Raw genomic sequence first — 18,675 nt, forward strand, 5'->3', positions numbered from 1 at the left:
TGTGTTTGCGATTCAATCAGATTTTCTTGATGCCCCCAACGTTTTTACCATACGCCTACGCGAGAAGAGATCTCAATTTGAGGCTGGAGACGCGCCACGCAGTATCCCATAAAGCTGTCATGGAGCGTAATCCCACACACGCCGAGCTCAGGGGGTGTTTCTGTAACAACAAACGCACTGCCCGTCCTAAAACGGCGCCATCAATAGGATTAGCCACGTATAAGTATAGATATTTTACCCCTTAGTTAAGAGGACAAGCCCCACTACACATTTCCTATGGCTCTCCGAGTATGATATGGCTAGAATCTGTCATAATGCAAAATAATATAGCAAAATCATATAGAGCAAGAAGCAACATTGAAGCGCCGTTAATGTGGAAAAAATGTGTTGCAATTCCGTGAAAAATCCTGTTCTTAAGTCGAGTCATTCTAAAAACCTGTAATCTGCTGAATAAAATGATATTATAACTATATTTGAAAAAAGTAGGAGGTTTTCTGTTTACAAATGTCAATAGAATATGTCTAAACGGCAGGGGTATCAGGTAGTAGCAGTGTAAACGTTCATTTCCCGTATTAGAACTATGACTTTACTTCCCCCATAATGCTACAGTTCAATTCTACAAAAATACAAAATAGAAATAATGAACTTTTGGTGTAAACTATACACTGTGGAATACTTTACTCGTGCGGGGCATTGGCAGCCAAAAGCCCGTATCTCCGCTCACAGATTATATCCGGTTTGAGTTTCTCATTCCGAGGCGAGAGAGTGGACACACTGCCTCGGGGCTAATAGATTATCGGTTGTGCAAACAATTGGCTTTTTTAATGCCTCTGAATTAACATGTCCCTGGTGTAGGGCTGAACAGGTGTAGGAACAGACCGGGGCAGGCAGGGAGGGGCCATGTGTGTACCTCTGTGTGTGTGTGTGTGTGTGTGTTTATGATGGGATGTTGTGGTTGAAAATGATCTCAAAGAGCATTCATCAAAACAGGCCTCTTCCTCTTTATGTTTCTGTCTCTGTAGTTCTCTGGAGTGGCAACCACTTGGACGGGAGGAAAATAGGACATTGTAAGTGCCAGTTACACACCCTTCTCCTTTGCTTTGGTCACTTTCATCTCTGTCTTCTGTCTCTGCTGCTGCTGCTGCTGCTGCTGCTGCTGCTGCTGCTGCTGCTGTTTCCATGCTGTTACGGCGGATTACAGGCTTTTTCCAATAAATCATCTCCAGAGAAATTAAATACATTACGATAAAATGAGTGGGAAATCATGTTTTCCGTGTAATGGCGTGCAGGTCAATACACAGTCATGCACCGTGTGTTCACTTGGGAGCCCTGGTGTCAGGCAAGACATAAGGCCAGATTTGGAAAGGTTTTCTCAGATTGAATTGAGCTCACCTTTCTGACTACATCATTCCAGTTTATTACATTACTTATGTTATTAGCCAGCCCTCACTTTAGGCTAGTGGACAGGAGCAACAGAACAGCGTATAATGATGTCAGACAGGGGCATTTTCAATCAGATGACCCAAAATGACTGTTAAATCGGGTCATTGTTTTTCTTTGTGCCATTCTAGGTTTCATAGCATTAACCAAATATATCTGCAGCATGATTATAGAGTATATCTAAAGTATAACATCAAACTTACTGTTTCACTGTAAGAAAAGCTCTGTTTAAGAAGCCTTACTAATTATTTTGCTCCTGTCTGCCTCTCTAAACTGCTCTGAGAAACGATTTCATCACAAAATATGTTTTTTGCTACATTAAATACAGCATCTTATTATTTCTCTCGATTTACCGTAACACAATAATCACACATAATCTCTTTTGCGTGCCTGTTTTACCCTCTTACACTGTGAAATAACCCTGAACACTTACACTCACATCACGGTTTTCTTACTGTACATCACATTTATCTTTCTTTACTGTGCATCCCACTCACGGTTTCTTATAATATATCACATTTGCGCTTTCTTACTGCATATCACAATCATGCTTTTTGACTGTATGCCACGTTTATGCTTTCTTACTGTCCATCACATTTGCGGTTTCTCACTGTCCATCACATTTGCGGTTTCTTACTGTACATCACTGCTGTTTTGCTGCTGGTTTTGCTGCTGGTTTGGGGGGTGTGTGTGCTGGTGTGGCTGACCTCTGCCCTTTGCTCAGGCACAGGTCCCATTACCAGCCGGCTGTAGAGATAATGTAGTGTGACGTGCGTTATGTACACGGGCTCTGTGTATGGGCCCGCTCAGGGACGGGGCCGCCATCGCTGCCATTCATCCGGCCTTGTCATGTCCGCCGCAGATTAAACGTAGCATGCTACACTAGATGACGGGGAGGAAGGGGCGGGGACAAAATACGGCGGGGGAGGGGCTTATGGCGGTCCGGGCAGGAAGTTACTGTTCAAGGAGTTGCTGTATCTTCATAATGTGTTGGATTATGTGCGATTGTTTGTATTTTTATCATCACTTTTCGTATTTTTTGCTAATGTTTTGATACTCGTCCTCATGCTTAGTTTTTTTAGGCAAACTTGAACATATTTTAAGCTGTATTGGGTAATTAAATAGCTAAATGTGCAGTTTATAAGATTCAGCAATGATTACCCAAATTCTATTGTGATTATTTGTTGTTATTGCCAATCGAACAGGCAAATTTGATTGATAATTGTAATATTGTTGGCCTTATTTGTGGCTATAATTGGTTGGAAGCTTAGTATATATTTTGTGTATATGTCCCATGCTTGGATATTATTGGAGACTTCATTTATCTGGAGGGGCATCTGGTCAAAAAAAAGAAAAAAAGGGGGGGGGGAGTGTGAAATTAAAATGCTTCGAAGCCTTTCATTTCCTGCATTTCTTCCATTGTTTCGTTATATGTGGTGCTAAATTATTGCCATGTCAATAACAAATCACGTGCGATCAGCTTTGCATACTTGATATTTTTTGCAGGTCTAAACTGTGGCTTCAAACGCCTCCACTGACATTTTGAACCGCTTGCAATTCTACAGGGGGAAGCTATTAATTCACAAATTAACACCCTCCCCATACCCATACATCGTACATTCTATCCTGGAAGTGCGAGCCATCGAAAGACAAAAGAAATAGCCTTAAGGGGGGAAAGGAGAGAGTCTGCTTGGAGATTGGTTTGCATGTCTGCGAGCACCCATACCAATTATACCATCGCTGAGGAGAACGCGTGTCTCCCTGCACACCCCCCCCCCCCCCCCCCCCCCCCAGCACCACCCCCAAACCTCTACTCCTCATCCCACAGCCCTGAGTCTATCCATAGCCAGATTTATTTGTGTATCTCATTACAGGAAATGGAATGTTGTCCCTGCCAAATGCATTAATACAGAGGTGAAGAAATAAGCCTGTTGTACAGCAGGCCAAGTGCAGTCAGTTTATAGCTACTGTAGGAGGAAGGAGTGGGGGGGGGACAGGGGGGAGACAGCGGGGGAGACAGGGGGGAGACAGCGGGGGAGACAGGGGGAGACAGGGGGACAAGTGCTGGCGTCGGAGGTCTAAGCAAAAAAAGAAATAAAAAAGAGGATGAAAAAGAAGAAGCTGAGGAAACAAGGAAATGTTTTCTAATTAAAGGAAATTGCGATTTCGAGCAGGTTAAAGAGACACAAGCGGCTCATACATTTATTTAGTTTAGCTAATCCTCATCATGCTTTTTCAAATATATAGCAATTCATATTTGTTGATCATTATTATTATTTTTGCATCTATTTTGATCTATAATGAATTCCTAATACAAACATGTCTTCTGACTTCCTGATAAAAACTGCAGATATTGTAGTTGTTTTTACAGTTGAAAAATGGCTATAAAAGGCTTTTTTCAAACCTTATCACGATTATTATTATTTTTCTAATTGCATGTAAGGTCAGGCAGTGGGGTGAGATGGGGGGTAGGTGAAAACAGGAATTTTCTGAGCATCTGAAATGGCTCTAATGCCTAACAATACAGGATTAAACAAACGTGCATGAATCAATCAAAATACAACTCTGAGTAGGAATTCTGATGCGGGAAAATTGTTAAAATGTGGTTAAAAGCTCCTAAAAGTTGATTTCAAATAAAAACCTGCTTAAGCCAGATGCCCTGTCTGTTTTAAACCGTAAATATGTAGCTGGAGTGGACGATCAGGGTGAAGTGTGCCGATGCCGAATCTGCAGTACATGCTCAGGCAAGGAGTTTAGCTAATATGTAACCCTTAAATTGGTTAATCAGTAGATATTCTCAAGTCGAGTAAAAACAGGGTCAGCACTTTTGTTTTGAACAGTTTGTAACATTCAAAATAGTGTTGCCACGATACTAACATTTCAAACTCAGCATCTGGGAATTGACTTAATTCTCAATACCAATGATACTATGCACAATGATGATTAGCATGATGTTTTTTTGTGTTTTTTTTAACAATAGACTTACATTTTAACACAAAATAATATGACTTTATTTAACAGAGTCCGGATGACTACAACTGAATCTTTTTCTACTATTACTTTATTCATGTTACAATGAGATCAGTTTTGACAGATCAGTCTATAACTCTTCAGGAAAGGTCAGATTTTGTCCTTTAAATGTGATTTTTCTTTTTTCTTTTGCTTTACTTTGGCTACTCTGACCTTAATTCCCTAATTCAATATAACATCTTACCACTTGAAACAGTTGAATAGTCATGTCTGTGAAGTGCTTGTCCTAAAAACACAACATGACTGACTTTTGAGCGGCATCGTGAAGCCTTTTGTCATGACCGTAACGCAAACATTAAAAGCTGAACGTCTGAGCTACATTTAGACGTTCTACATTTCCCCTGACTGCGACGGCCCTGCCGCTGACCTCCAGCAGGTTGATGTGACCTCAGCGTTAGTTTGTGGAGGGCTCTGGGGAGGACAGGCCAGAGAGGGGAGCTGTGGTGATGAATTAGCCCAGGAACGCCAAAGGTCATGAGCAGTGATTGTAGCGTGGGATGAAAAATCCCAAGCCAAGACAAGGCTCTCCACGTTCAATAGCTTCATATAATCCGTGTAGAGATTAGGCGTCTTTAATTGTGAAGTATTATTCTCAATCAAGTTTTTAGAGAAAGACGTAACCTGAAGTAGCATTTTGTTTGCTGACACGTCTCGTTTGGAAAAGCGGTTTCCTTCTAAATGACATAAATGCTTAATCACAACTCTTTAACATTTGCTGTATTCAGCTTGCATCATTAGATTTCTATGGAACATTGTAACTTTTAAAAAAATACAGTTTTCTCACATAAAGACGTGACATCGGCCCTCAAAGTCGCACAGACACAGAACCTTCTAGTCTTGTAGATTTTGACGGTTCCTACAGAAGTATTTGTTCATATCTCAATTCTAAGCCTGATTTATTAATGTTTTAGCACCAAAAAAACTGTCAAAATTTGAATTTTTAAAAATATTTTTGTAAGTTGAAAAATCCTTTATGTAAATTTTTGCATCTACAAGGTTTCAACTTTTTTTTTATAGATGAAAACATTACGCAATTAAAAACTGGTAATACATTATTTTCTTACAAACTACAGAAGAAGTTTCAAAATGATCTCTAAATGTAACATTATTTCCTGTTCAATTGCAGCATCTGGCCTTAAAATATCTCACTTTACAATGATATCAATCCATTAGGGTCATGTTGTCAATAACCACACTGTATTTTCATTTTAAAGACCATAAGACCTCAGCTATGTCACAAGTCAAGGGCCTCATGCACCTAAACCAAGTGTTCAAATGGAAACAGTGAAAAAAGTGACAGGCACATCTTTTCCATATGCGATAAAACAAGATGTGCAAAGGTATCCAAAAGTACTAATATAACAACAACAAACATAGCAATAGCTGACGTGTCCCCCATAAGTGATAGCCTGCTGTGTATCTCTGCGCACAGACAAGCCCGTGGAGGCAGAGCTAAGTGTATGGATCTGAACCAGCGCCGTTACCCTTGCTTGACCGGCCAAGCCGCTCCACCACAATGAGTCAATAGAGGATGACTTATAGAAAATAAATGCATCCAGGGAGGAACGCGCAATGACGAGAGCTATGATGACCGTGATGGGCTGTGGCGGAGAAAAGCCCAGGTTTGAGAGGGGCCACCGAGCGGAACATGGACACAAGAAGCTGTTAGGGGCCCACGACAAAGGGGCCCCCTCCTCCTCACATACACCCTTCCCTTACCTTGATCTCCAGGCTTATTTGAACTAATTTGGATCAACAATATCTTTGCAACCCAGTCAACCATTCACTTAATAAGAAGTGGGATTAGAATCTTTTCCTTTCGTGGCAATTTCGGTATTTTCATGTCATCTGGAGGTTGTTGTTAATTTCCGTTGTATTCAGAGAAGGAAATATCAGGGAGATTCAAATAAATATTGCATTAAACTGGACAATTCATGGATTCAATCTGTTGTTTTAAAAGTAATAGTTGAAAAGTAAATATGGCCCTACCAATTCAGTTGCTAGTGGTGTTAGCATTAGCATTTGCGGTCTAAACTTTTAAATTCTTCACAGCCCATTATTCTTATTTAAGAATTTGTTTCTCTTTAGTTTTGTGGAAGAGACACATGTGGAAAACGAGATTTAATTGTCCATGTGTTCACATTTGGATCGGACAAAATGGTTATACACTGGGGAATATCGCCTCTTGAGAAGCTGTTTTCCCAAAAAGTGCGGCTACAATGACAGCAAAAATGAAGTACGCTAAAAAATTGGGCGAACAGATTTGTCAAGATAAAATCTGTTAAAATCTCATCTTTTCCCGTTCTGGTAGACCTTGTGTTCCGTCCCATTCGATTTAGAAAGCTAAAGCTATTTGTCCATTACAATCTCAAAGAGTACCACAAATCAAATAATTACAATCTCCTTCCAGAGTAAATTCCTTACCCATCCTTTCCTATGCACGTCCCCCATTTGCATGCAGCCATTGGTCCACACTCCCTTGTAAAGAGCGCACAATGAGACCCGTCACCAAAAATATAAGGAGCCGGGAATTCACTCAATGGAGAGGGAATCATGTCAGAGAAAAGTCAATTATGGCTCTGATGGCGGGAATTAATGGAGCGCTGCATTACTCAGCTCCAGAAGGAGGCAGAGGAACAGGAGAAGGAAAAAAGAAAAATAAATAAATAAATAATAAAACGAGGGGACTATTTAATTGCATTTCCGCAAATAGTCTTCCTCCTTGCACACACACACACACACACACACACACATTTGGGACGCCACTAAGCGACGACGTGGCTCCGGAGATATTACAAACTGGAATGCTCGTCGTGAGGAAAGGCCTTGGCGGTTGCATGGGATATCAAATCAGCTGGCAGTCAGTACACTGGTCGGCCGGCGCTAAATCGAATTAATAAAGCTCTTAAACACGCCACAACATAACATGATCTTAACAGCCACTGCTCTCTCGCTTTCTCTCTCTCCTTCCTTTCATCCCCCACCCTTCCACCTCTCTCCTTTCCGCTTCACGGCTTTCATAAATATAGCTAGCTTACAGCCTCGGAGTGCTCACCCTCGAGGTATATACCAGTCTGTTTACAATTCCTATTTTTCGTAAGCTCGCCTGCATATTTTCAAAAGGCAGATAATATGCGATTTGTGCCGTGTTTCGTTTGGTTTTCCAGCGCGGTCAGTGCGTAGCAAACCCCCGCGATAGCCCCGCGTGTCATTGATTCGGCGTGGTAAAGGTTGATTTGCCTTTCAAACCACCACCGCTCCCCCCCCCCATCAGCGTCCTCCCCATTGGCTTCTCTGTCTCCGTCCTCCGTTATCTTATCAGAGGAACAGGGGAGATGAAAGGAGGACATGAGACGCCACAAAAGGACGTTAGCATACCCCGCGGAGACAAAGCAAAACAGAACAAGCCGGCGTTTGATAGCACCTCGGTCACTGTAGCCACTGTGTGCGTATGTGTGCGGAGGGGAGGGGGAGGAGGACTAAGTGATCATTTTCAGACAGAACAAGGGTTAAATGGTGCAATATTGAAACTGATTTGACTGATGTAAAGGGTTCAGATCGTGCATATGAAGGGAGTCTGTGTGCATATGGACATCGTGTAGGAGCAGAATTAAGACAATAAGAAAACTACTACTACTACTACTACTACTACTAAACATTTCTCTTAGTCATGGCCAACTTTTTAATTGAAAAAACTAAACAAAATCACACCTTTTAGAAAAAATAAGCATAATGTAGACACACTTCTCTGTGTTTGGTTCTTTAAATTTGGTAATTGTAATTCTTTTGCTTTCTTTATTGGAACAGAAGTTTTCTCAGGACATTACAAAATGATAAATTCTTGTATTAAATCCTTGTGTGTATCAGTTTTCTCAGATTGGAACTTTTATCACTGTTTGAAATTCAAACTAATAAGCTTCAATCAATGTTCTTTGACCAAACAGATTTCTATTACAACTCAATAACCAATTTTGCAGTCTGAATGCCATTTTAATTGTGTATTTCAATCTTTTGGTCCATTTGAATGTATACATATAGTAGAAAAATGTATATGTATTTGGAGTTGCTTTAAGGATTATTTTAGCCAACAAAGTGCTTTCTATTAAATTGGAAAAACATGTATTACACAAATACTTCCTGCAAATAATGTCCTGTTATTACGGTGTTTCAACCCTTGAAAAGTTACCCAAAGCCGCCCCACTTCCCCTTTAAAACATAACCCCTCTTGTATATTGTTCTACAAAATCTATACGTTTTGCTATAATGAGGTAAAATACCCCAAGCATGATATAGACAGTCCGGTACATAGCCAGCTTTCCTGTCGAGCTGATTTGTTCCCAACACCAGGGATGAGGATTGTCTTGTTGTTTTTATCTCTTCACACCGTGGCGTTAAAACCCAGAGACGAAGTTGGCGGGTGATAAGAGGACTACCTGCCGCGCTCCTCACGCAAAGGGCCTGAAATACGCACACACTTCGAATATACGCGCATACATCTACACACAGATGTATCTGACAGCCAGGCTTCACACTCCACTGACACCCTCACTGTCAGAAGGAGCTCTCTGATTTATTACAGCCCGCCGCGTGATATATGTCAAACATGAACGTCCTAATGGTGAATTTTCAAAAATAAGTGATTTACTGTTATTTCCGTCCAAAGGCTGAGTCAGTAGAGCATAAATCTCGATATAGATTTTATAGGTCATTGTGTTGACGTAGTTGAAAAGTACAGAGGGGATTCGTGCACTGTTCCACAAAATTGGTGGTTTTGATAATAAGAAAACCTTTAACTTTAAAATGAAAGAGAGTTTAAAGTTTTATCCAAACTGACTTTAATGGTACTTTATGAAACGTTCACATAGTAAGAGCTATTTATACAGCTATTGTTGCAGTTAACCCAAGACATTTATTTGCGCAGGACCACAACATTAATTATCATGTTTGTTTTTCGTTAAAAATGTTTTAATATTATTATTTATTTATTTTTATATATCTTACTAAAATAATTCAAAACAACTGGCTTCAAGCATTTACCCCCCATACTGCATCACAATGTAGTGAATATACTATGAATAAAGTTATGTACGCATTGAATTCATATGCTAATTAGAACAAGTCAATTTACTTGTACATATTGTTTATTGGAGTTTATTGGAGTATTTTATTCTACTGCTATTGCTGCCAATGCAAAACATGAAGACCCCTCCACAGTGTATGACAAACACATGTTATTGATCAAGAAGCTGATACCTCATAATTAACGACTCCATATTATTCCATACCACAGACAACAATTGACTTCCATACATCAACACTGCTATGCCACGCAATCACAGCCCCTCATCCTAGCGCAAGGGGAAAAATGGAAAAATGTTCTGTTATCTGTAAAAACCATGTGACAAAAACAGTGCAAGAAATAAGAAAAAACTCATTCTGCTGTAAATGTTCCACGCAGCTAAAGTCAATACATTTTAGCACTGACACCTTCCCCCCTTCTCCTTAACCACCCCCAGACCCAATTGCACTCCTCTATTCCATTCTCTCCATGGATCTATTTCGCGGTGCAAGTCAGGTTCATCCTCTGGCTTCAGCCATTGAAAAAAGGTCAAGCAGCCTAGCAGAATGGCAATAACGCCCCTGAAATGGTACCATCAGTGGAACATGATTGATCAATTGAATTCCATAGCACAGAAAAATGTGGGATTAAGTAGAGTATTATACGCACAATGAGTTGAGGCATGATGTTCATTCCAAGTTCATTTCGCCTCCCTCCTCTGCCGCCGGATCAGGCAATCAATAGCGGCCTTGCATATCATATATCACCGCCAGCTCGCCCAGGAGAGAACATAATCTGCTGCAAATTTAGAATGACAGATTTGTACGGCTACGAGCTAAAGCCCTCATCCGCTGTCGGCGCGGTTAACGGGAGCAAGGGAACGGGGAAGGGAGGGCAGCGGTGGTGGTGGTGGCGGTGGCTGGAGCTGGGGGTCTAGGAGGGGTAAGGGACATTGTCAGGAGGGCCGTGGTTTTCTGAGGGGCTTTTGTAGGACGGTGTGTAAGTAATGACGAGAAGAGGTTAGCTTGAGAGTTAGCATTGTGGATGAGCTGATGAATAAATGCATTATACTGTAGATGATGGTAATGAAATGCCATCGGTAAAATAGATTAGCATCACTTGCAAAACATGGATCTTTCAAAAATGTGGTTTCGTTGTAACTTTGAAACCGTTTACGAACATTTAAGTAAGTAGACGTATTTGTTAATTTGTAGAAGACATATTACGCATTTGTCTGGTATATAGTTATTCTTTATGACGCTTGTGGATCAGTATTTTTTATTTTGGACATTTTAACGCCCAATATTTACTAAAGGAAACAAGTTCTGAATGGATTTCCGTTGATCGGCGACTGCCCCTTTACGGTACGTCGCCGTGAACGTGATCACAACAAAGCATCGTGTTGCCAGACTATGGTTAGCTACAGTTCACGTTTGGCGACGTGATGATGCTGAGTCCTTCGTGTTCCCAGGTTTGGGCGTGTATCGGTGGTCCGTGATCATGGGGCGCAATGGGGTCTTGAATGCAGGAAAATAAAGACCACTCAAACTCCGTGTACACATTCAAGTAAATGAGAAGGGAAAAGCATGGTTAAACCTCGATTTTACATAGGGTAAGGGTTTGTCTTTAATGTTTCAAACGACTGTACCAGGAAGTCGTTCACACACACACAAGATAATCACACACACTGTCACTTCCACTTGAACATGACCAGAGTCAGCTTTGCCAGCCACACCGACACTCCCTTTGTGGTGTGATTTTCCTTTTTGTTTGCATCTCTCCCTGAAGACTTATTGAAAATACTTCCGAGATGCTAAAAAAGATTGCACCTTTAGCCACCACAGATTTCCAGCCACCCCAGGCAGAGTAGCGCCGGCGTTTCCCGTGTAGGCTGGAGTAGATAGGGTCAGGGATCAGCGGCGCACGGCAGACACAGGCTCATTTGTTTATATAGAGTGTGAGCGAGTGAGGAAATGCATACGTTTGCCCCTGATGGCCCTTCCTCATCGGGCCCTTAGTAGCATCCCCGCACACTCTCCATTCTGTTCCCCAGCAGACAGGCAATATATGGGGGGGATGGAGGGCCAACGGGAAGGGTAATACGGAGGAGGAAATGGTACAGTTAAATAATGGCACTTCGCCGGCAGAATGAGAGCCTTCTAGACGTAATCGCCGGTCCCCCGCTCTCCTCGCAGCTCCTTCTTTTTTACAAGTATATATTTGCTGCCGAGGTAATCCATCAATTACCATAGGCCTATCACATGATGAGGGGGTTGATGGCGGGCCGTGAGGAGAGGTGCATCATAGGAGTGCTGCTGGCAGGAGACACTCGAGATCAAAAGACTGAAAGCGGCTTGTTCCCGCTGAATCTACTGCGTGCTGTGGCGCTATGCGATCACTTGTGGCGATTAAAAATGGCTGCTGCTTTTGAGTGAGGCTCCTTGATGGAAGTCGACGACTAATTGAATATGAATATCTGATGGACGTATTGCAGTGAGAGTCTTGGTGTTCTTTTGGAAGAGCAAACGTGTCATTTCATTGTGACGGTGGCAAAGCGAGTTGGGTGATCGTTTCTTCCATTTCAAATAACGTACCTAGATTAGCTCATTAGCTCGTTTTGCAATTTACTCTGCGTCATGCAATTCTTGATGTCCGAATTGTGTTGCTCAAGATGTAGTATGTACTTTGAGACCTATCGTGTGGAACTATGAACATTCTGTTAGTAAAACATTTCTAATCTCCTTTACGTGCAAGAAAACATATTCAAAGTGTGTCATTATGTGTTCAGAAACTGGTTCCTTCAAAATGTAATGTTCTTTGTGCTGTTCCACTTTTTCATCTGTCAATTCCAGTTTCTGCCCTGTTAATTCTTATTTTATTGTATTAAGCTGACTTCCTCCTGAAAGTATTAAACCAAATCTATAGTGGGGCCCTGTATTTAAAGGTGCACTGAAATGTAAGTTTACTGGTGGAGGGTCCGCTACCTGCTTGTCTCTATTTCCACAAACACTAGCAAGTTACAAGTCAGATCTGTGGAGAAAAAGACCTGGTTTTGAATCAATGCTAGAAGTTTATTGTCATACTGTGGAACATTCTACGTAAAGCACAAGCAACTCCATTAGCGATGGGCTGTTTGATACCAAATATCCATGTATCGATATTGACTGCGGCATTGGAAAGTATCAATACTCCAAAAATATCAATACTTAAAATGTCCCCAGAAAATGTATTTTTCATTTTAAATATCTTTTTTATATCTAAAGTTGCACAGTAGTTTTATTTGTATAGTAGTTCAAGCTGGAATGGAGAGAAAATAATGATAGCCAAGGTTAAATTACTTAGACCTGGAGGTTTAATGTATTTTAATACTGAATTCATTGGCATTAATGTAACAAACCCTTGCCATAGTATTACATGGTATCAGATCGAATCAAAAATCACTGGTAATGCCCATCACTAATCTCCACAGAGACAAGCAGGTGGCGGACCCTCAGAAAAGTTACACAGTGCACTTTTAAGCAGCAGTCCCCTCTAAATTCTCACATTTGGAAAACTGCATATTTCATTGTTTGGACAGTTTGGATCCATGCCCTGAAATGTTCACCTCTCCCATCTTTCCTCCGTCCCCCCTCCCTCCTTCTTCCTTGTCTCCTTCTTGCTTGCTCCCTTAGATGGCTCGGATGGCTCAGGTCCAGGCAGTGACTCGCAGGGCAGCGTGGAGAGTCTAAGGAAGCACCTGAGAGCGGACGCCTTCACTCAACAGCAGCTGGAGGCTCTAGACCGGGTCTTCGAGCGGCCATCTTACCCCGATGTCTTCCCCACTTCAGAGCACATCAAGCCCGAGCAGGTTAGACACAAACTCCTTATCATGCTGCTCTTTTACCAGGCCAAGTCGTGCCATGGGTGCGAGTCCAGACGGCAGAAGTTATCTTTGCAATATGAACTAGCAAACTACTACCCAAACCAAGCTCTGTAAAGGTTTCTCGATGGTTCCAGTTTTTTTTCTTAGGTTAAAGGAACATTCAGAGAACCTTCAAAGAGCGTTCTGTAAAGGTCACCTGAAGGTTACAGTGAAAGTAAAGTTAGGGGGACATTCAGAGAAACTTTAAGGAACATTTGGGGCCACTGAAATATACCGTCTGAAAACTTTCCATAGTTTTAATTAACTTTTTTCCTCAAAAAGTTAATTGTTTTATATTTTACTATTTTCAAAGTGTAGTATAACTATCCAACTTGCATGTACCTTTTTATTATGGTCATTAAAGTGTCAAATTGGCAATAAATGTAACCAACTAACTAATTAAAGGGGGATTCAAATGACCCCTTTTCATTGTTAAGATGGAAAAGGACATAAGAGACACAATGAAATAGACTGTGGGTAAATTAGACTAACAGCAAAGTAGACTAAACATCCTCACATCCATCAGCATTGGCGTCTTGATAGAAGACAACACATTAAATGATTGATGCGTGATAGTAACTTATGAGGAACAGATAAACACATGCGAGTTCATCTCCCTGGTCCCTTGCTCAAAGCAGCGCAGGGCCTATAAGCTCCTGCGGCGGATAACCTTTATTTACATTCATTAGACTGTTAAACAACAAGAGACTATTAATTCTCCCATTGAAACTCTATATGGGTGCTGGTGGAGCCTTAGCTGTGGCCTAATTGAGTTCATTTTCATCTCTGCGCGATCGCGGCGAATTACAGCGGCGATAAATCAGGGGGACAGCCCCTCAGCCTGCTATACAGCCTCTAATGCAGCTAATTACCAAAGTGATTTCTACGGCAAGATCAATACCAAAACGAATTGGAAATGACTTGCAATCACAAAGAGTGCAGGAGAAGGTATTAAAAAGGCAAGAAGAAGGTGGGGGGAGGGAGAGAAAAATGGTGTCGGAATGGTCCAGAAAAATCAGTTTTAATTTAATGTAATATTAATCAGGCCGCTTTGCCCCGCGCGCCGCCTTCCCTCTCGCTGTTTGCAGCACCCCCTCCTTTTCTTAAACTGGTGAAAAGGTGGGATATTAGGCTATTAGGGGCTTGTCTGGTGTCTGCATCAAGGCATTAAAAAGCCATTTTGAAGAGGCCAAGCTGAATAGGCCTCATCCCTCCCACACTTCTGGCAGCCATGTGGTCAGGTCATTCAGGCCCCAGTGTGCCGCGCCACTCGCCCCCTCCTGCCCCCCTTGTGCCCGCCCCATCCCGCTCCATCCTTGTCCCGCACAGAATCTGGCCCTTCCCACAAGTCCATCTGCATGACAAAAAATGGCCCAGTGGAATAGAGAGGAACATCCAGCCTAGTGCCAGGGAACAGTTGTAAGCAGACAATTAGAGTTTATCTGGGATAGAGGCAGACAAGGCCGGGGTCAGCAGCCAGCCCCCAGTGGGACAGCCCATTGGCCCATTGAGACAAACAGATGCACCCTGGCACAAACAGCGGGCGACACAAGCGCGCTTAGACGGGTCAAGAAGTCCCATCCCATTACCAAACAGGATTTATCACATCTGCTAACACTGCGCTGACCGGAGATGAAAGAGCAGGGCACAAAGGACAGCCTTGTCCTGACCTCTCTCTTCAAGTTTAGAGTGCAATACAATGAAGTCCCCAATCAGAAAGTGCATGGATTGAGCTCTTTATAACTAGAAAATAAATAATCAGAAAGTGTCAATCTGGTTTGTAAAAAATATACATTTTCCTATTTTACTTGTTCTTTTGCAAGTTATTGGATCCCAAAGCCAATACGGCCGTATCATTAGTGAAAATAAGCAAATCTTCATATTGCTGTAGGGGCAATTTGCAACTGTATCTGCAATCTTTAGAGCCTGCCATCACGTAAATAGAATAGATTATAGTGCCTTGTAAGTCTTAAGAATTTAGGCCACAGTCCAAGCCTGTTTGTTGCAGAGAATTACATGTTGTAAAGCTTCAAAATGTAAATGCAAATCAAAAGAAAAATATTCCTCATGACAGAAATGGCCTAAATATCCCAAAAAATGAAATGGCTTCATATTTTACTGGTTTCATGTTAGCACAAGTAACAAGAGTGCCAAGATTGCGACATAAATTGAATCCGTGACGTAAAAGACTAAACGTAAATGTAAATACTGATAAAACAAAGATATCGAATTGTTGGTCTATTATAGATCTGCATTATCCATGAGTACGACACACCATGACGGAACATGACGGTACATAGAAGTACATTTATGGATTTCTCTTGGCTTGCACAAAGGTTGATTTGGAGGTTGTTCTGTGCAGTTGAAAAAAGCCACAGCACCACATGTCTCTCCTGTAACAAAGCCTTGAATGTCTCCTCCCTTGACTGGTCACAGGGATGACTGCAGTGGAGCACAAAGAGCCAGCTGACACCCCGTCCTTTTCACGCCGCTCCCCAATCCCGCTCTCATCCTCACCGCTTTTCTTTACCCCTTTCTGCGCCACACAAGCCCTAATGCATGCATACATCACAGGTCCGGCTAAAGCACAGGAAGCCCAGACAACGGGCCGGAATATTCGGCAGGAAGTACTTTGTAGACTGAATGGATCATAAACAGCTTTTCCGAGAGTCACCGGGGGCCAGCCTAGAGACGAGCCTTTCCGTAGTGAGCCACACCACAAAAAAAAATCGAGCACCAGATGGATAAAACTGTTGGGAGATGGAAAAAGTAATGATATGTTTTGACAAAAGTAGACATCTTTCTATGTATAGTTTAGAAAAAGTATTACGCTGAAGAAAAAAGCAAACAAGTTGTATTTGGTAGCTTTTTTAAATGTCAGATTCCTCAATTGGAATGGGCTCTGTAGGTGAAGCAACCAGGGACGAGACAGTCTGTACTTATAATGTAAAATAATGTCTTGCCAGATTTGGAGTATGTGCAATTATAACTTTAAACACTTCCAGACTTTACCAGTAGGGGGAGTAAAGTGTGTATCGTAATCTAATAATAAACGTAACTTGAAATAATTCCTCTGATCTGGCTTCTTAAGTGCACATTTTATATATTTTTTCACCTGGGATTACCACCACAACCACAACAACATAAATCATATTTGGCAGCGTTTTTATGCCAGATACCCATCTTGTCGTAAATGGAATGGGCAATTTAGATGAAGCGTATATAGAACTTTGATATTATGGGTGTGCAATATTGACAAAATAATGTCTTTAAACATATTTGTTGAGGTTTAATTACCAGTACAATGTGAAAATTAATCACAAAAGTGCAGAAATATCACCTTATACCCTTATATCAAAGGTTGCAACAGAACAATTTTTTCTTTCTTTTTTTAAAATCAGTTCTTTTGGTAGCATTTTATTCTTTTACTATACTCAATATTCAAATTTTGTTTATGTGGGAAGAATAGTACAATTTTAACATCAAACTCCTCTAGAATTTACCTGTAGGGGGAGTAAAGAGCACATAAAAATCACATAAAAAACATCACCTAAAATAGCTTCATTGTGAATTCTTCGGCGCACATTTCACCACACCACCTTTCCTCACCAGTCCTTGTCGAATAACTTACACATTTCACATTTTTGTCTCGTAACAGGCCAACGAGTACTCCCTGCCCTCTCTGAACCCCGGGCTGGAGGACGTGAAGCCCAGCCTCCCCACCAGCGCCAGCTCCGAACTGGCCTCCAGCGTGTCCCAGAGCTACTCGGTGGTGACAGGTACAAGCCCTCGCACACATGCAGACATACAAGAGCACAGCAGGGCCCCGACATCTGCAGCCGAGTGAGGAGGCCGCTACATGTGCCGGGGCCTGCACTCCGTGGCACACGTCCAAAGACACGAAAAATCGGTGGATATTTGGGAACCAGATCGTGCAAATACTTCTTTGGTATTGGTTGTTTGGTCGTAGTAGGATTGTGGGGTGTCGTTTTCTCCGTATTGGTTTGATGGTGTCGTCAAAAGAAAAGAATATACCGTGAATGTCATTTTAATGTATTCGAGGTGCATCGTGGGTTGTAGGACGTTATGCATGGCTAACAAAAAACGTGCAACATCAATATGACACTGCATACATTTGACGTGTCGGGTACTGTATGTGTTGGGCTGTAAGATCTGAGAAAAGTAGAGCAAATAAAGGCTTAAAAGTTTGGAACATTGGTTAACTCAATAATCGATATTGCAACAAGCCAAATATAAACCAAGTAAAATGAAAATATTGAAAAAAGGCAAGTGGGTGATTTGGACTCCTTTACAGAGTCTAAATTATAGCCTTGATTTAATTTTCTTTTTTTAGGTTTTGTTGTTTGACTAACACATTGAGGCATGGAAATATTTGTAGCTGAAATTATTGTGTCTAATTGTTTATTAATATATTGTAATAGTCTCAATATTGCATTACACAACAGCCATATCGCATGACAAAAGCTGTCCAATACCGTGCAGCCTTAGTGACACGCTCTGGCCAATCACATGCTTGCATTCATAAAGGCCTGATCTCTTTGGCTGCTTGGTGTACTTCATACAATCATGAATCAATAATGGATGTAAAAGTTGTTTGATCGTCTATAATTATTTCAGTTTTACGTCATATTATTTTCTGGAACTCTAACTATAACATACAAAAGGCTGTACTTTAGTTATACACGGAATATTTACCTTTTTTTCAGGGGCTTTTTTCCTTTGGTCAAATTCCCCAAAGACTCATCAAAACATCGTCTGACCAAATGAAAAGCTCTTCCAAGTCACTTTGTGTTTATTTCTGAAGGGATCTGGGGAGAGGCCATATATCATGAGAGCCCATTAAACGCTACAGACCCTTCACACGGCGCAGCTCCTAACTGGCTATTGTGTTAGTCCGAATTGGCCCGCTAACAGATTGACTGGGAGCACTTCTCGTAAGCGACAGCTGCTGTTCTCGCCGTGACACTGCGTTGTCATCAAAGCCTATGATAGTCCGCTGATTGACACAGGCTGCAATAGCGCCGAGTCTGGCTGGCTGCCTCGAGCTGGGGAGGCAACAAAAAAAAAAGAGTGAGCGAAACTCGACTTTTGGGTCCAACTTATGAAATGGCGTTCCAGCTTGGTAATAGCAGGTGCAGTGTATTGGATATCGTGACGTGTCTGTATCACGTATCGGGTTGTAGTTCCCTTTTTTTGCGCTGTCAAGCTTGATGGCTGTCTTGTT

The 18,675-nt window shown here is 41.6% G+C and overlaps 1 protein-coding gene across 7 annotated transcripts in view; it reads left to right on the forward strand.

Annotated features, from left to right (window-relative positions):
* Window positions 1–18,675, forward strand: part of pax2a (paired box 2a) — a 40,431-nt gene that overhangs the window by 9,680 nt on the left and 12,076 nt on the right. For all 7 annotated transcript variants that reach the window (XM_072437009.1, XM_072437010.1, XM_072437011.1 and 4 more), the window contains 3 exons: window positions 1,023–1,067; window positions 13,201–13,376; window positions 17,089–17,209. In XM_072437009.1, coding sequence (XP_072293110.1) covers window positions 1,023–1,067; window positions 13,201–13,376; window positions 17,089–17,209 — 342 coding nt within the window. The remainder of the gene's footprint in view (window positions 1–1,022; window positions 1,068–13,200; window positions 13,377–17,088; window positions 17,210–18,675) is intronic.

This window comes from Eucyclogobius newberryi, unplaced genomic scaffold (genome assembly GCF_026437365.1).
Source record: "Eucyclogobius newberryi isolate DKJ021-1_F unplaced genomic scaffold, fEucNew1.0.hap1 SCAF_8, whole genome shotgun sequence".
NCBI classification, from domain to species: Eukaryota; Metazoa; Chordata; class Actinopteri; order Gobiiformes; family Gobiidae; genus Eucyclogobius; species Eucyclogobius newberryi.